Here is a 16,505-nt window from a genome sequence, read left to right as displayed (position 1 = left end):
TCGGCTTAAGCATAAATCTGAAGAGCTGTTCAAAATCTGTAAAAACTGAGTTGTTCCTCTTCTATATTTAGTCTTTTGGCACACGGGACAACACTTTTTTAAATATATATTTTAGGACAAGTTAGCCCCATGTGCCCAAAAACAAAATATACTATAATAAGAAAATGGCTGTGTCTCAGAAACTATCTATGAACTCAAAACAAGTTGAACATCACATATATGCACACACGTCTAATAGATTAGAATAGACTTTGAATAAACACAATGTTATCGTTTTTTCATATTGTTTAAAAAATCCTGTCTTTGACTTTTGATAAAAGTGTGATTTTTAATGTGATCTAAAAATGTCGAAGTTGAACTGTTACATAGTTGCACAAAAGTATGTCTGTACCAGTTTCAGATGGAAGAACGATAGTTGTGGCATCTTCCGCTGATTTGTCCACAAATGGGTTGGAAATACTACTTCCCATTGCATTAGCTGTCAGGCAGTAAATGAAGCAGCTTTACACTTGCATTGAGTCCCAGTTATTCGCTTTGGGTTATACTGTGGACACGGTATCGGTGCTACAGAAACCGGGCTGGAGAATCCTTTATGTGGTTAACCAGTTTCTAAAACATGTAGCTGCATTTAGTGCAAAAGATGACAAACATCAAGACATGACGTGAATACAATAGGCCTATTTAACTTAATACTCTGGGTTTTTTATATTTTAGTTATTCCTGTGAAATAGTTCGCTCCATGTTTTTGTTTATCCTGACAACACAGACATTTTGAGTCTTAGTGGTTTCTGAGGTTTGGGAACCTCCTAGTCATGCAATAGTAGTAGAAGTTGCTGCATCTTTAGCTAAAGCTAATTGTTGTTATAGCTAACTGTGGCAAGATATTTGTAGATTTACCATTTGTCGTTTTGAACTTCCACTGGAAAAAGTATTTTTTGTTTTTTTAAGGTTGAACCAAAAATCAACATTTTTCAAAAGTTCATAAATGTACATTTGCTTAAGTAAAACTTTCATGTTTTAAAGAAAGAGCTGGAGCTATGTATTAAGACAATACACCTTCAGTACAAAAGCTAAACTGAGACTGTGCTCCCAATGAATAGTTTTTACTCAAGTTACTATTTATGTTGAATGTCACGTGTTACTTAATTTTATGTTTTTTTTATCACTTGGTCTGCTTTTGTACACATTTACCTATGTATCTGTTTAATTCTAAATATTTCTGTTTGTTTGTATTATTGTATTAACTGACTTGAACAAATAAATATACTATATATAAAGCTAACGTTAGCTGTAATGCTAAACAACCAACTCAGCAACACATGTTAACATCGAGTACCGTTATAAAGAAAGTTAGTGAAGATAGTTAGTCATATCATGCTACCAGGAGAATTAAATAGTAACTTTTAGGAGACGTCGGTAGTGAAATGTGCAGCTTTCTATCGTCCCTTTAACTTCAGTCACAGAATGATTGTTGTATAAATATATAAAACGCAGTTTGGCTTCAGTCGGCAGTTATTTAACTAGTGAAAGAAGATTAAAAGCAGCACTTTATATATATATATATACACAATATATATGTATACAGTATTTAACAAGCACTCTTGCTTTTGCCAGCTGCTGCGTCCTGTTTTGTAGGAAATCTGGAGGAAAAAGCGCCACATGCTGTCCTTCATCGCCGCCCCCTCCTCCTCCTCCTCCTCCTCCTCCCCGGCCCCGGCTCAGTGAAACTCGGACAAACGGCGCTGCTGCACGAGATAGATTTAACTGCTCAAATTGAACCTACACGTTTTACTGGGCCACCCATGGGTGACGGCTGTGGTTGTGGGAGACGTTGACACTTTTTCTCCCTCGGAAACTCCTCATGTCTGTGTTTTTCCGTTGGATTCAGCGCGACGTCGCCAGCAAAACAGTGACAGACTGAAGACATCCTTGTTGCCACAGCAACTAGCCGAACATGATTTCCGGTTGCAGGAGCGACATTTCAAAATAAAACGATTGCTCTCATTTTCAGAATCAGAATCAGAATCAGAAATCCTTTATTAGTACCACAATGGGGAAATGTACCTTGTTACAGCAAAAGAACATATGAAGTAAAGTGGTGAGCACACAATAATTAATCACAAAGTATAAAGTGGTTGATAAAAAATTATAAAAAATAAATATTGTACATGGCAGTGATAATTGCACAAAAGTGATGGAATACGTTTGAATAATTTTATGTTACTCTGGGATGAATTTACACTCACTGGACACTTTATTAGGAACCTACTTGTTAATAATCCTAAAAACATGCAATACTGAAATTCTACTACTTCTACTTCTACTGCACTACATTTCACTGGGGAAATATTGTACTTTTTACTACACTACATTTATTTGATGATTTAAATTATAGGTATTTTGCAGATTAAGATTATCATATAATGATCATTTTATATATACAATGCTTTGTTATACAATAAATGAAACCAACAGTAAATGTAAAGAGAATGAAATTAGCTCTATTGTAGCCATCTACAACATAATAATGCATCTTACATGTTACTGCATCCTAATGTAATAATATATAATAATGAAACAACTAAAAATCCCAGTTGGCTGCATAGTGATCAATTTTACTTTTATACTTTACGTGCTTCCCTAATTATACTTACATAGTTTTTCTTAAGCAAGACTTTGAATGCAGCACTTTTATGTAACAAAGATTTTTTTTAAATCATGGTATTATTCTTGGTTATTATCATGGGTACTGATTTTAATATTTACATTTTCCAGTAGGGTTTTATTTTCCATGCTATGCATTTTGTGTATTCTATTTCCTATTATTTTTCTATCTTATTTTTTTATCTTATGTTACCAAGTGTGTTTTGTTTTCCATCTTATTATATATAAATTAAGGCATTATATCCCGGTTTTTATGTTCATTCTATGTCCATTTTTCCCACAGGTGGAAGAAGTACTGAGATCCTTTATTTTAGTAAAAATAGAAATACTGTGGTCTTAAAATACTCAATTACAAGTAAGAGTCCTGAATTCAAAATGTTAGTTTAGTAGAAGTACAATAGTAAAGATAAAAGTATTTATCTGTTAAATTTTCTTAAAGTACCGAAAGTAAAAGTATTCATTATGCAGAATGGCTCTTTTCACAGTGTAATATTATTATAGAATATAATATTATCCTGTTATTATTATCCCTAACAAATGCATGTAAGGGCATTTTGATGTTGTAATTTGTCAACGTGGAGCCAATTTGAGATACTTTAGAAAATACTGGGTTGATTATTAGTATAATACATCATATCATATAAGCATATCATGTGCTTTTATACATAAAAAGTAACTAGTAACTAGTAGAAGAATAAGTAACATAAAATGGAAAAACTCAAGTAAAGTAAAAGTTTGACAAAATAGTACTTAAGTACAGTACTTGAGTAAATGTACTAAGTTACATTCCACCATTGATTTTCCCTTATTCTAAATCACTGTGTTACTGCATTTCTTGTATGAAAGGTGCTTTAAAAATAACAGTTTTTGTTATTATCATTATTAATAATGATAATAATAATTTCTGCACATTCCTGATTTCATATCAGCTGCAAATTCCGTTTCACTTGGGGAGCTTTTATGATGAAAACCTGTAACCGGAAGTGGTTTTGGTAGCCTCGGCTAACTTGACTGTGGACACAAAAAACTGCGAATCAAGGAGAGGGACAGCGCCCAGAATAACTGTAAACCTCTGCTAACTGTGTGGAGCATCGTGTTGGAAATGAGACTCTGGTCATATTCTTCGGGGTGTCGGACATTAACACAGAGGTAAGGGGGACTGCTGCTTTTATCGGCAAGGTCACAACAACAAGAAGCCTGTTAAAATTTTCTCTACATGGGCATGAGTCCGTCCGACGTACGTGAAGTTGCTTTCCTGTGATGTTATCGAAATTATATCCGCCGAGCTGGCTGTGATTGGCTTAATCAACATTTGCCTTTCTTTTTTTCGGTGTTTTGTTGTGTGGACCGACACTTTCAGGAAGCAGGGTGTTGGGGGTCCTGGTGTGGACGGGAGTGGACTTTTTTTGTGGCCTGTGATGAGCTCCGGGGGCTGGGGTGGGATATGTGCGGAATACCAAATCTGGCTCGACACTGGTTTTCCCCCCTGAATGAGCTGTGGGAGCTCCATCCTTTGCTGGTTTCCCTTGAAGTAAAGAGCACGGCCGTGATGTGTGAACGTGTTGATCGGACTCAGTGGCCTGCTGCTGCCGGGGTTAGGCTAATCCAGTAATCTGGAGGAGAAGTGGTTGCATTTTATTGTAACACCATTGCCCCTCATCCTCCTCCTCTTCCTCCTCAAACACACAACAAAGTGTGGATGGACGCTGGTCTAATGGGGTGTGAGCTAAAGTTGTTTATATCTGTACTAATGCTCTAATAATTAGTCGATTAGTTTACCAACAGCTCGAGAGGAAACTAATCACTTCCAGTAATGATTATGACTAATCTCCAAATGTCACATGCATGACTTTCTTTCCCCATTCTGTATGATTATAGGCCTACAATGAACACTAGGTTTTAAACATTTTCTCACACTAAACCAATGTTAGGGCTGCAACTAACGACTATTTTCATTATCAATTCATTTTAGAGATTAATCAAATAATCGTTTGGTCTATAAAATGTAAAATGTTTGTTTCTGATGTTTTTAAATGTCTTGTTTCGTCGGTCCAAACCCCCAAAATATTTAGTTTAATATGATATTAAACAGAGAAAAGCAGAACATCTCCGTATTTTACAGCATTCTCTGCTGTTTATTTGCATGAAACATGATTTAAATGATTATGAAAATAGTTGGCATTATTTTTGATTGACTAATTTACTTACTAATTGATTAGTCGGTGTATTAATGCAGTTCTCTGTGGGTCATAGTGCGGACACATTGATTAGTCCATCAGCAGCAGAAAATTGATCGCCTAGTATTTTGACGATTGACTCATGGTTTGGGTCATTTATCAAACAAAAATGTCAAAGATTCAATATCCCAGCTTCTTAAAAGTGAGACTTTTATCTGATTAACACGATTGTAGGTTTCATCTGTGGAGATGGACTTAAAAAACAACAACTTTGTTTTAGAAACAACCAGTTAAAAAATCAGCTTGTATTGAAAAGAGTCATTAGTTGCAGACCTGTTCAGTGATTGATTCATTTGTCAAAAAAGATTTGAGCTACAGTGATTAGTTGACAAATCTGCAACTGCAACTACTTTGAGAATTAATTCATCGTTAAAGTAATTTTTCATGCCAAAATGGCAGCACTTGCTGTTTTCTGTCTTTCAAACATGGAGATTTCCTGTTTTTCTCTGTTTTATATCATCTTAAACTGAATATATTTGGCTTCTTGACAAAACAAGATATCATCTTGGACTTTGAGAAAATTAATACATTGATTTAATCTAGAAAAGAATCGCTAGTTGCAGCTCTATCTGAGATTGTTGTTGGCTGAACCAGACTGCATGTGCTTGTGAATGCAGTGAGCTCACCAAAGGCTTTTTTCAAAGAAAACTCCAGTCTCGTGAGGTGATTGGAAACAGTGTCCTCTTTGTTCCCACTGCTCTGAGGAGAGGATTAATCCAGTTAATGATCTCTAATGTAAGGGGATTCAGAATAATTAATTTGAAGTCTGCTGAGCTATTTATGGGTGGGTGGGAGTGTGTTGAATGTGTGTATCATCATAATGACTTTGCACTTTCATAGCTGTGCCCAACGCAGGAGGCCAATCCGAGTCCTGCAAATGTTCTTTGGCCGTCGTCTGGTAATGGTGGTTGGTGGTGGGGCTGCACAATATGAGGAAAATATGCGATAATGTTGTTAAATGTTGCAATATTACTTGCGATAACTAAAGTGATATTAAAGTGTGCTCAGTTCTGCCCTTCTGCTGGTCTCAGTATCCTGCTAAAATCAGGGATAGCTAACTAGCTACATACTTCTGAGACATTACAGGTGGCCCTAACACAAATCAAACTCAAACCAAACCAAACTGAAAATTGGTATTATAACTCTATATTATTATAAAGCACAACAAATTGCTTGTTGAATGGAAATAAATTGAAGGAAATGATTTCCTACTTTATTTTATAGAACTAATTTAACATTGATCTGAACAGTAAAGGCACCAAAAGAAATAATAATGATGATATTTACATTTAAAAAAGCTGTTTTCTGATGATAACTCCAAAACATCCCTGAGTGCATTATCGCAGTCTTTCGTGATGAGTTTTTTCACGCAAGTTGACGTCACGATGTCGATATAAAATGTTTAATATACAGTATTGTGCAGCCCTACTTGTTGGTTGGGTGTTTTATCCGTAAAGGCTCTCTGGTATGGCACCTTTTCTTTGCCACGTTATAACCCCCTGACCAACTCCAGTTAATCCACCCAGTGTGCAGCGGAGATTAGCGGTTTAACTGGACCCCCGGCCTGCTGCACCCGAGCCCACGTCCAGGAGAACGTAGAAAACACAGCAGGGTGTTTACAGCTTAACTCATGTCGGCAATGTTGTCCCTAACAAGGCTTTGATCATGTACAACCATAATCTGTGTGTTTTGTTTTCCAACTGGTGGAATATTTGATCCCTTTTTGTTTATAATTTCTCTCCTGATTTTGATTTTAGTGTAAGACAATGAGCGGCAGATGTCACCCGTATCTCTGTCCTGTGGTGTTGGCTCATTCACACATCCCGTGTCTTAATATGGGTTTGGCTCCTGCTTGACATCTTTAGTTTGTTTTAAATCTGTAATCTCTTTTGTGACTAGATTAGCTCATGCACGAACCTCTCTTCCTACTGTTTCCCCCGACTCATGCTAATCTCCACATTTAGTGGCTCATCCTGGAGTAGAAAAAGAGTCAACTTTTACACCCTGGCACACACAGCTGAGGGATGGTTTTTATATTCTTCGGCCAAACTTCTATGTAGAATTTCCTGTGTAGAGTCAGCCATGAGACTTCCTGTGCTCCGGTGCTGGATGTGGAGGGGGGTGGAGGAGTAGGGAAGGAAGGGGAAGAGAAGCAAAAGCAGACTGTACTCCTTACGGTTGTCCTTGGTGGCCGCTGTGGTTGCTGCATGCGTGTCGTTCACAGTCTCAGACTTTTCAACAAAACAATGTGGCCAAAATTGAGGAAGTGAAAGAGCCTGTGACTTCTGTAATTATCAGACTCCTTGATAATCACAGAGCAGCAGCACTGTCAGGTACAGTGAGGTATGAAGTGAAGTGGGACATTTTTGTCTCTAATGTCTCCTTTTTGTATAATTACAGGACATGTCCTTCGGTTTGTTAAAGCCACATTGCTACACTCAACTCTCCAAGCATGCTACAGTAGTGACGATCTCTCTCTACTCCGCAGGTGAGCAGAACTCTTTCTGTCTCGCTCTCAGCAGGGATAGGACGATATAGGATTTTTAATCTCGGACTGCGATGAATAACACTCACACTGAATTGATCGTGGTGAATTTCCTTTATCGTATAATTGAGAATATCCTCACGAGTTACTTGAAAAAGTTGTCTTGCTCACTATTGTGGTAGAGAAGTGAAAATAGAGCCTTTTATAAAAAATACAGGAATTTTAATCATATTTTGATGATTATTCGGGACAGTATTGTCAATCGTTATTCCTTTTGTCCAGGATAATCGTGCCATGAAATGTTCCTACCGTCTCAGGCCTGCCTGCCAGTTTCCTTGATGCCTATTTTGAATGTGCTTCTTGAAATACCCACAAAGGCGTTATCAGAAATGATCCCATGTTCCTCTCCCTCCCTCAGCACTGTTTGATCCAAGAGAAACGTGCCTTGTAAGGAAGCAGGATGTTCACAGGCTCCACCAAACTGCCACCCACTAAAACCCCGCAGCCCGAGCGGCTGGATGAAGTCTACGCTGCCTTACGCAGAGGCTTACAGTGAGTAAACACATCTCGGGCTCTGTTTGCATTGATTCCAGTGGATGTCTGCCAGGTGGAAAATCCCTGAATGTGCAGGATAAGACTGATTTTGAGTCTGAAAATGAGGAATTAACAGGTTTTTGTTTCTGTCAGGTCGTACCTGCAGGTCCACCAGCTGGAGCTGGATAGTCTGGGTCAGCAGACCAGAGAGAACAAGAGGAACGGTCGTCTGGTGAGAGCTCATGCACTCACACCAGTCACACCAGTCACACCAGTATTGACGGCCATTCAGCACCAGGCTGGATGTCGGGATGTTAATTTGACACTTTGTGATGCTAAATCTTTTATTTTATCTTGCAGGGGTCTTTGTATGAGCTGGATAAGGTGAGTTTCACTCACACCTGTGCAGCACATTGAACCTGTAAAAGATGAAAGAGAGACTTTCTGCATTGTTTTAATCTTCTTCTTTTTTTATAGCAAGTGAAAGCCATAGAGAGGTTTATGCGCCGCCTGGAATTCCACCTCAGCAAGGTGTGTATGTTCATGAAGAATTGATTAAATAAATGTTTTTTTTAACTTAAAGCTGCACTAATCAACATTTAAATACAATACAAAATGGATCACAGGACTGTGTAATGTGAAAAGTGTTGTTCATAGTGACAAAGCCACAGAGAATTATCACCTAAAATCAGAGCTAAAAGGAGAGTGAATATTGGACTGAAATTAATTTGATGGAGACAAACACAACACTTCCTTTAGAAGATGATATTGTGTCAGTCTGTTTACAGCGGCCACTGCTCCAAAGTGCTTTTATTATTTCATAGAAATTATGATTTTGCAAATCTGATCTTTTTCATAAAATAATAACCAAGCCACTAAATACATAAAGTACATTTGTGATAATGTTCATTTTCATTCTCTCTTCAGGTGAGAATCTAACATAACGTCCATTTTCTGAAACTTATGAAGACTTATCTTCATCCAAAGACTTTCTTATAATCGCTCCTTTAATCTTTAGGTTAATTTTTAGCTTTAACTATTACCTTACCCTGCACTTTATTCTTGACATTGAAATGAAAAGTGCAGTGTAATCATCCATAACCCAAGTTTATTCCTCTTTGTCCTTGTGCTTATTCAGACCTTGTTGTGTTTTATGTGTCCATTGTAAAGCACCATACAAATAACATGTAATATAATTTACTTTTCCAGGTTGAGGAGCTGTACGATGCTTATTGTATACAGCGGCGACTGCGTGACGGTGCAAGTAAGATGGTGGCGGCCTTTAACTCCGCCACCGGCAGCAAGGAGGCCAGAGAGAGCCTGAGTGAAGCCAACAAGGGCTACAGGGAATGTACAGAGGTGAGCTTCAGCATGTTCTCTGTGCTGTATTTCTGTTTAAAATAGATATCACACTATGTACTATAAATTCAAAGGTTCTAACAAATCTCTGTTACATTATTCAAACCTTTCCCTCCATCTGTCTCTGCAGCACATGTGCTCTCTTGAGAGTGAATTAGAAAGCCAGATGGGAGAATTTCATGTCAAGATGAAGGGTGAGTCACTTTCTACCACTTCCTATTTCCTCCACTCTGCATTAGCCCAGTTCTCATTTTTCTTGTCCATTCTGAATGTTTCAGGCCTCGCTGGCTTTGCACGGCTGTGTGCTGGTGACCAGTATGAGGTAAGAAACACAAACACAAGTACGTAGACACAGATTGTAAGGCAGCGTCTGCTTCATCAAATCCGCTGTTTTTGGCCCCATCAGGTCCTAATGCGCTACGGGCGACAACGCTGGAGGCTACGAGGCCGCGTGGAAGTCAGCAACAAGCAGATATGGGACAGTGAAGACTACATCTTCCTGCCTCTCGTCACAGAACTGCTGTCAATCAAGGTAGTGAAAAAAAGGAAAGGGATTGCGTTACTATCTTTGGTAAACAAAACCACCGTGGCTGGGTTGTTTTAACAAATGTGACCACACAGCAGTAGATGGTGCATTTGTTGTGGACTATTTTCAGCTGCGCATTAATACATATTTGTTTCCTGAGTGAGTATTTACAGCAGCAGGAAACTGTATGTCTCAAAATAAACTACAGTACAATATATTTTTATCGCCAGCCTTATCCTTTTACTTACTACATGGATTCTCACACAGCTTTAGCTAACCGAGTGCTGCAGGAATGAGTCCTAAGACACAGAATTGAGTTAGCATGTTTGCACTTCAGGTTCCTTCGTCTCGTTATATACCTGAAATAAGTTCTGTGGTTAACACAAGCTAAAGAAAGAAAATAATAATTGATCTATCAGATAAAGAAACGTCAGTAAATACCCCAATCGTGAATTTTGAAGCTTTTAAGTGTCTTTAAAAAAAAGGTAGTTGCTAAATGAGACTACTAAAGGTGGTTATGCAACCATGGTGTAGTTCGTTTATAGCCTACAAAAATACGTCATCCCTGCAGCACGCTATTGTCTCCTTTTGTTACGTTCCCGCGGCCTTTGCATCTCCTCATCTCATTGAGGTTTTGCTTCTTTTGGTTGTCAAGGTGACAGAGCTGAAGAGCCTGGCTAATCACGTGGTGGTGGGCAGCGTGTCCTGCGAAATGCTCGACCTGTTCTGCCCGCTTCCCCAGACGCTCGCCGTGGATATCAACGACCTCGGGACGGTGAAACTGAACTTGGAGGTCACCTGGAGGTACTTGAACCTCTCATGGCCTCTTTTTATTTTGAATTTAACACGTTTAACACGTTTAACACGTTTAACATGTTTATTCAGGTGTGTTTTGTTCTGTTTCTCATTGTTTGTCCTGGTTTCTTTTTTCAGTCCGTTTGATAAGGACGACCAGACATCCTCCACCAGTACAGTTACCAAACGGCTGCTGTCCAATCAGAGCCCTCCTGACACGCCCTCTATGCGGGAGCAGGTGTTTTATGTGAGTCACATTAAAAGACATTTCCTGTCAATATTTTCCACTAACTACAATCTATCACACCTGTTGCACCGCAAGTTTATAAATTGTATTTTGGGTGTGTAAACTACAATTTAATAAATCGTGGCCTGGATTTATATCGTTTTTCTCTCTAAGGCCACTCCTGAGCTCCGTAGTAAACCATTAACTACTAACTGTCTTTGCTACATATATATACACTGTTTATTTTATTTATTTTATTATGTCATTTCATTGACTTGTTCTATTTCAGCTGCTCCCCAACTGCTTTGTGTGTAGCGGTAGTACTGATGTGTGTGAGGATGGTCACAGAGCGCTGTGTGTTAGGACATGTGGCTGTGGGAGTGCCGTGCCTAATGCGAGGAGAATGAATGATAGTGGGACGTGTGACAGCAGCAGCAGCATGTATGAGCAGAGCTGTGGTCTTTGTAGCTGTTTAATAGTGGTTGAGTAGCGCTCCAATATGTCCCTCCTCTTCCTCACCTCGCTGAAGAGCGTGCCTCGAGGCGGGCCCAGACAGAACCGCTCGCTGGTGGAGGCGCTCCACGATGTCGTGGCGGACAGGACGGCGTCCTTACGTTGTGAATTCAGATTCATCTCTGTACAGTCGGTGTGTTGGGACGTAGTTGTAGTTTAGTTTATAGATAACAAAGAATAGAATCATTAATATTAATCTAAACTGAAGAAAGTCACAGACATTTTGTCAGCTGCAACGTGATTGTATTGTCCTTAATGTTGTTTTTGATTATTTTAAAACAACAATCATTACTTTTTAATCCGAGTGCAGATCATACTGTACATATGGTTATTTGTAATCACCGCCTTCGTCAATGAACTGAGTGATTTATTTATTTATTTTTAAAATCAAGAAAGAATTCAAATCATTTAGTGTGTAAAATATTACATATAATTACAAATTCAACTAAAATGATATATTAACATTGCCTACATATTGTAGTCTGTACAGAACATTTTATATTATGTTATATTATATTATAACATTTTATATTATGAGGCAGAAAATGGCAAAATCTGTATATGTAAAGCTTCAAGCAGCAAATGTTTCATGTGTTTGATGAATGATTCAAAAAGATTTCTGTAATTAATTACTGTTTCTGTAATGCCCCCTTTTGGAAAAAGTAGAAAGTTTCATTCCCACTCGTCTTTTTGGTCCAACATGACACCGAATCATTTAACTTTAGTTACACTCCATATTTTTTGCCTTGCTCTTTCAAAGCTGCTCTGATCCACAGTTTGAGAACTGGATTAATGAGTCAGTTATATTTAACATAAGCAAATTAAAGCAACGGTTAGTCGACTAATCACCAACTATTAATAATCAATTAATCGTTTAAGTCATTTGTTCATGCAAAAAAGGTCAGAAAATACTGTTTTCAGCCGCTCAAATATGGAGATTTCTTGTTTTATATCCTATTAAACTCACTATATTACCGTACGATTAATCGAGAAAATAATCTACAGATTTATCGATTATGATAATAATCGTTAGTTGCCGCCCTAATTCATTTATTTTTCTTGATGTAATTCCATAAACACAAACTGTAATCCTGCTGTATGTAGACATCACAGTGATCATTTAATTAATGTTCTGTGTTTCCTGTCTAGTCTCTGCTGAAGCGACAAGGAGAAATGGAGAACGGGACCGTTTGGTCCAACTCTTCTGAATCCTCCGACGACTCCTCCAGCCCGGCGTTGGCTCACCACGCTCAGAGGCTCACGGCCTCCAACATGCTGCAAACCACTCTCACCTCTCAGCTGTCGTTCACGCCGCACAAGTCCAGCGCGTCGACGCCGTCGCTCTCATCCAACCAGGAGGAGGATGAGACAGAAGCCGAGGAGGTTTTCTCTCAGACGGACGCGGTCCCCAACGGCCATCTGCAGACTTCCTGCTCTCATAGTCCGGACTGTACTGCGGTGGATAGAGCGTCTATCCAATCAGCCGACCTCTCTGACACCTCAGCAGACCTGAGCTGCTCGTACCCCGACGTTTCCTCTGCACCTCCTGTGTCGCTGATGGAGACACAGGGTTTGTGTGAAAGTGGCGTCCCACAAGTGTGTATTTCAGCAGAGGAGGTGAAAGAGTCTGAGGAATCGTCAGTGCAGGCTGGACAGACTGAAGCAGAAACAGAGGACCGCACCACTGACGCAGGAAAGGTAGAAGCATTAGAGAAATACAGCCAGTCCGTCCAGGAGTCAAAGCAACCGCAGGACGCTCCGACGGTGAGCTTCATTCACTTGTCTGTGTTTTTAAAGTCTAATGTGCGAGCGGTGATTTTTAAACCGCTGCATTTGTTTTCTCCATAGGTTCCTTTTCCCGCTTCTTCTAGTTTCACTCTGGAAGTCGAGACGGCCCTTGAAAGTTTCGACTTTCTCAACTGCTCTGACTTCGAGGAAGATGAGGAGGAAGAGAAAAACGAGGAACGACAGGAAGACGAAGGAGAAAAGAAAAAGGAGGATGATGCTGGGCAACATGAAGAGAACCAAAACAAAATGGAGGAAGAAGAAAAGGATAAAGATGACTTTTACTCTGGAGGAAGGTCAGTGTTCGTGTTGGTCATTGCCTGCTCCCTGAACCTTTTACGTATTTCACATAAACAAATGTCCATTCCCATTTCACATGACTAATAAGCCACACTGCTGAAAAGAAAAACCTCATTAGCTACGGTACTATTTTTGTTTTTAAGTATTTTTTAAAACGTGAAACCACACAAACTGCCTACAGCTCTTTTCTAAAGCCGAATCGATTATCAGTGCTCAAATATCTTTTTATTTAGATGTAGCTGCCAGTGATCGAGGCTTCGTGGCCAAAGGTCTGTCGGAGATATAGTAGCTCTCAGATTCCCAATATCTCTGACTTGGCTGTTCATATTTACAGTCTGTGATATGAGGACGACGCAGAAATAGTCCCCTAACCCTCACTGACCAACATTCCTTTATTTATTTATAATGGACATGCATTAAGTGCAAATCCGGGAAATGTTTATAAAATGATGTACAAAACATCCAGATGTTTCCATACAAACATGGAGGCTTTACGGATTGGAAGAAATCTTTAAAAGTTTGGATTTGAACAGTTATATTGTCAAGATTAGGATTAAGAGATAATATACTCCTTTTAAAAATGCTTGATCAGTTTATTCATCCTCACGATCTCTCCTGTTAACTCAAAAATCTTTAATATTTGAACAGTGACAATATATGTTGATTGCTGTGGGGCTAAAGGAATTCTGTAAACGAGTCTAGTACCTTGAAAAATGCTTGAATTCTACTCTTAAAAAGCTTTATGAACATTTCACTCAGTGTACGTCTGTATGTAAAGGTTTTCTTTTACCTTTAGTGTTTATATTTGACCCACTATGTTTCCCACTGTTTGTGTCACTCTGCAGCGATGAGGAGGAGGCTGACGGTCTACAGATCCTTATGGAAGCCCCAGAAGGTTTCAGGAACTCAGATGAAGATCGTTTCTCTGAATCACAGGTAATCAAAGTATACGATTGATGCTTTTTAAAAGCAGTTATGTGAGTGTCTTTATTTGGTATATTAACCACATACAGGTGAAAGGGGCAATTGACAATATGTTTGCTTTAACTTATCATGAATTAAATGTAATTGCTATAGAATAATGAAACATCTGACGTTTGGATTGGTGTCTTATCAGCCTCGCAGTGCGTCCTGTGTTATGCTTGCCAATGAAAGTATCCTAAAAGTCTTCATCGTTGCTTTCATATGCTCATTGGCATATAGGTGATGTCATTTTACATTAATTTGCATAAAGTTTAGTAGTTTTGTCCGTCGCAGCGAGGGAGAGACTGTCTGTGCGCCGTGAGAGAAGAGACTCTGCGCTGTGGGCAGAAGAGCCTTCGGCTGCAATTACTCTGAGCAGCATTGGGAATGAATAACAATATTAAAAAATGTTTCCCTGATGATCCGAATGTGTTGCTCAATAAAGTAGGCTCTGAGAATGCGATCCTGTTTTTGCGACCGCGACGGCAACAATAATATGACGCTAGGGGGGGTTAAAAAGTTGTCTATTGCTACTTTTAAAAGAAATAAAAACAATATTGTTTTTAAAGGAATCAAGCGTGGAGGACGTGCAGGATCTGTGTCAGATAGAGATGCCCGAGGAGAAGGAGCACGGCGAGGAAAAGGGAGATGAACAACACGGTGAGAGGAGGCTGTCAGTAAACTGAGGCTGCCGCTGTTCATGTGACCACAGGCATAAGAAATGTGTTAATGTCCCTGTTTTTCATCTTTCAGGAGAGGACACGTCACACGGTCAGGAGGAGCGTCCCGCCACTCCCACACATTTGGCCACTACAGTCTTCTAAGGGCACGGTGGAACCATAGCTAAACCATTTCTCCCACTTTGATCTACTCATGCCATCTCCCCGTTACACTGCGGGATCGGAGGCCTTGGGGATATTCCACTTACTGCTCAGACAAACAAGCTCTTCCATTACGGCCGAGTTTGTGCACGTATTTGCCTTGTTCTGACCAAGAACGATAAACCTTGAGGTTTCTGCGGTTTGAAGTCCCTCCAAAGCCCTTCTTTCTTTCAACATGTACTCCATCACGTTGCCTGGGTTAAAGTGGGACACCACTTAGTTTACACTTTCATAAACTGTTCCTGTCATGTGCAAATTCAATGTCCAAAACATTTCAGGAACAGCTAAAAGCGGCCTTGTTTTTGGCTTTATTACAGTGCATTTTTTAAGTAATCTAATTTTTTTTTAATGGTTTTATAAATTCAAGTTGATGGATTTCTTCAATCTCCAGAGAAGCATACAATCACTTACTGAGTTCCATCAAGTTGAATTCAAAGCAGTCAGTATTTGTGGATATGAGGTTATGATTTTCAGTGTTAAATCAGTGTACAGCCCAAAGCTCTTTCCACTGTTACAGGAAAAGACTTCATGAGCATGTGATGTTTGTCTGAAGATTTACATTGACGTGCTGTGGACATGAAGTCATTTCCAAAACAGGATCTTTTCATTTTAGGCATCCGAGACGGTTAACTATTCAGAAATACACATGGAGTGCAGAAGTTACAACTCTCAGAGCGACACCAGAAACAGAAGTAATATTAGGACTGAATAGAAAAGGAGTCTTGAGTTTCTCCTCAATCATTTTGGTCCAACATGAAAACAATCTGCAGTGTAAAAACTATATTCAAACCTGCATGTGTAGCTGTCTCACACTGCCAGCATGTCTGTATAAAAAGCTCAACTGATCAGTTTGTGTGTAAGCTAGGCTCCACTGCAAAGGAAGCCATCGGGTCTGTAGCTGTGTACAAAAGCCGCCTCACGGGGGCGCTATAGTCCTTCAGCATCATGCTTTACGTTGTTCTACAAAAGCCTCGTCATTCAGAAAGTGCCTCAAGTGACAGATGTAAGGTTTTAAATGCCACGACAGGAGAGATCAGGCAAAAGATAAGTGTTTATTTTCTGAATTACTTTAAGAGTGTGCACAATAAGAGATATTTACTGTTTCATATAAAGAATTGTATATGTCTTGAAATGTTAAAATGTTTATGTTCAGAAATGTTTAAACTTTATAAAGGTTTCTTTAAAATGAGCATATCTGTTGTGTTGAATGTATCAGGATGTTTAAATCTGTAGTTAA

At 39.2% G+C, this 16,505-nt stretch overlaps 1 protein-coding gene across 4 annotated transcripts; it reads left to right on the top strand.

The window, feature by feature from the left end:
• The first annotated feature begins 3,666 nt into the window (after nt 1-3,666).
• On the top strand, nt 3,667-16,457 carry LOC115025911 (rho family-interacting cell polarization regulator 1-like). 4 transcript variants are annotated; one of them, XM_029458329.1, is made up of 17 exons: nt 3,667-3,813; nt 7,302-7,389; nt 7,805-7,938; nt 8,074-8,152; nt 8,281-8,304; nt 8,398-8,451; nt 9,130-9,279; nt 9,410-9,473; nt 9,558-9,601; nt 9,686-9,811; nt 10,461-10,609; nt 10,739-10,847; nt 12,489-13,103; nt 13,188-13,420; nt 14,270-14,360; nt 14,957-15,047; nt 15,141-16,457. In XM_029458329.1, the coding sequence occupies exons 3-17, from the start codon at nt 7,847-7,849 to the stop codon at nt 15,209-15,211; spliced, it is 1,992 nt and encodes a 663-aa protein (XP_029314189.1). In that variant the 5' UTR covers nt 3,667-3,813; nt 7,302-7,389; nt 7,805-7,846; the 3' UTR covers nt 15,212-16,457. The 4 variants fall into 4 exon arrangements, with proteins under 4 accessions (XP_029314189.1, XP_029314210.1, XP_029314193.1 ...); XM_029458333.1 differs by lacking the exon at nt 3,667-3,813 and adding an exon at nt 4,323-4,383; XM_029458342.1 differs by lacking the exon at nt 3,667-3,813 and adding an exon at nt 5,616-5,636.
• Nucleotides 16,458-16,505: the final 48 nt, after the last annotated feature.

The sequence above is a fragment of the Cottoperca gobio genome, chromosome 3, assembly GCF_900634415.1.
Source record: "Cottoperca gobio chromosome 3, fCotGob3.1, whole genome shotgun sequence".
Taxonomy (NCBI): Eukaryota; Metazoa; Chordata; class Actinopteri; order Perciformes; family Bovichtidae; genus Cottoperca; species Cottoperca gobio.
This window is presented reverse-complemented; position numbering and strand designations above follow the sequence as displayed.

Excerpts from the sequence above, each read along its gene's own strand:
- LOC115025911 (XM_029458350.1), top strand. The coding sequence starts at position 7,847 with ATGTTCACAGGCTCCACCAAACTGCCACCCACTAAAACCCCGCAGCCC. Across the intron at positions 8,153-8,280 it reads ACAAGAGGAACGGTCGTCTG|GGGTCTTTGTATGAGCTGGA; the intron begins GTGAGAGCTCAT and ends TTTATCTTGCAG. Across the intron at positions 8,452-9,129 it reads TGGAATTCCACCTCAGCAAG|GTTGAGGAGCTGTACGATGC; the intron begins GTGTGTATGTTC and ends TTACTTTTCCAG.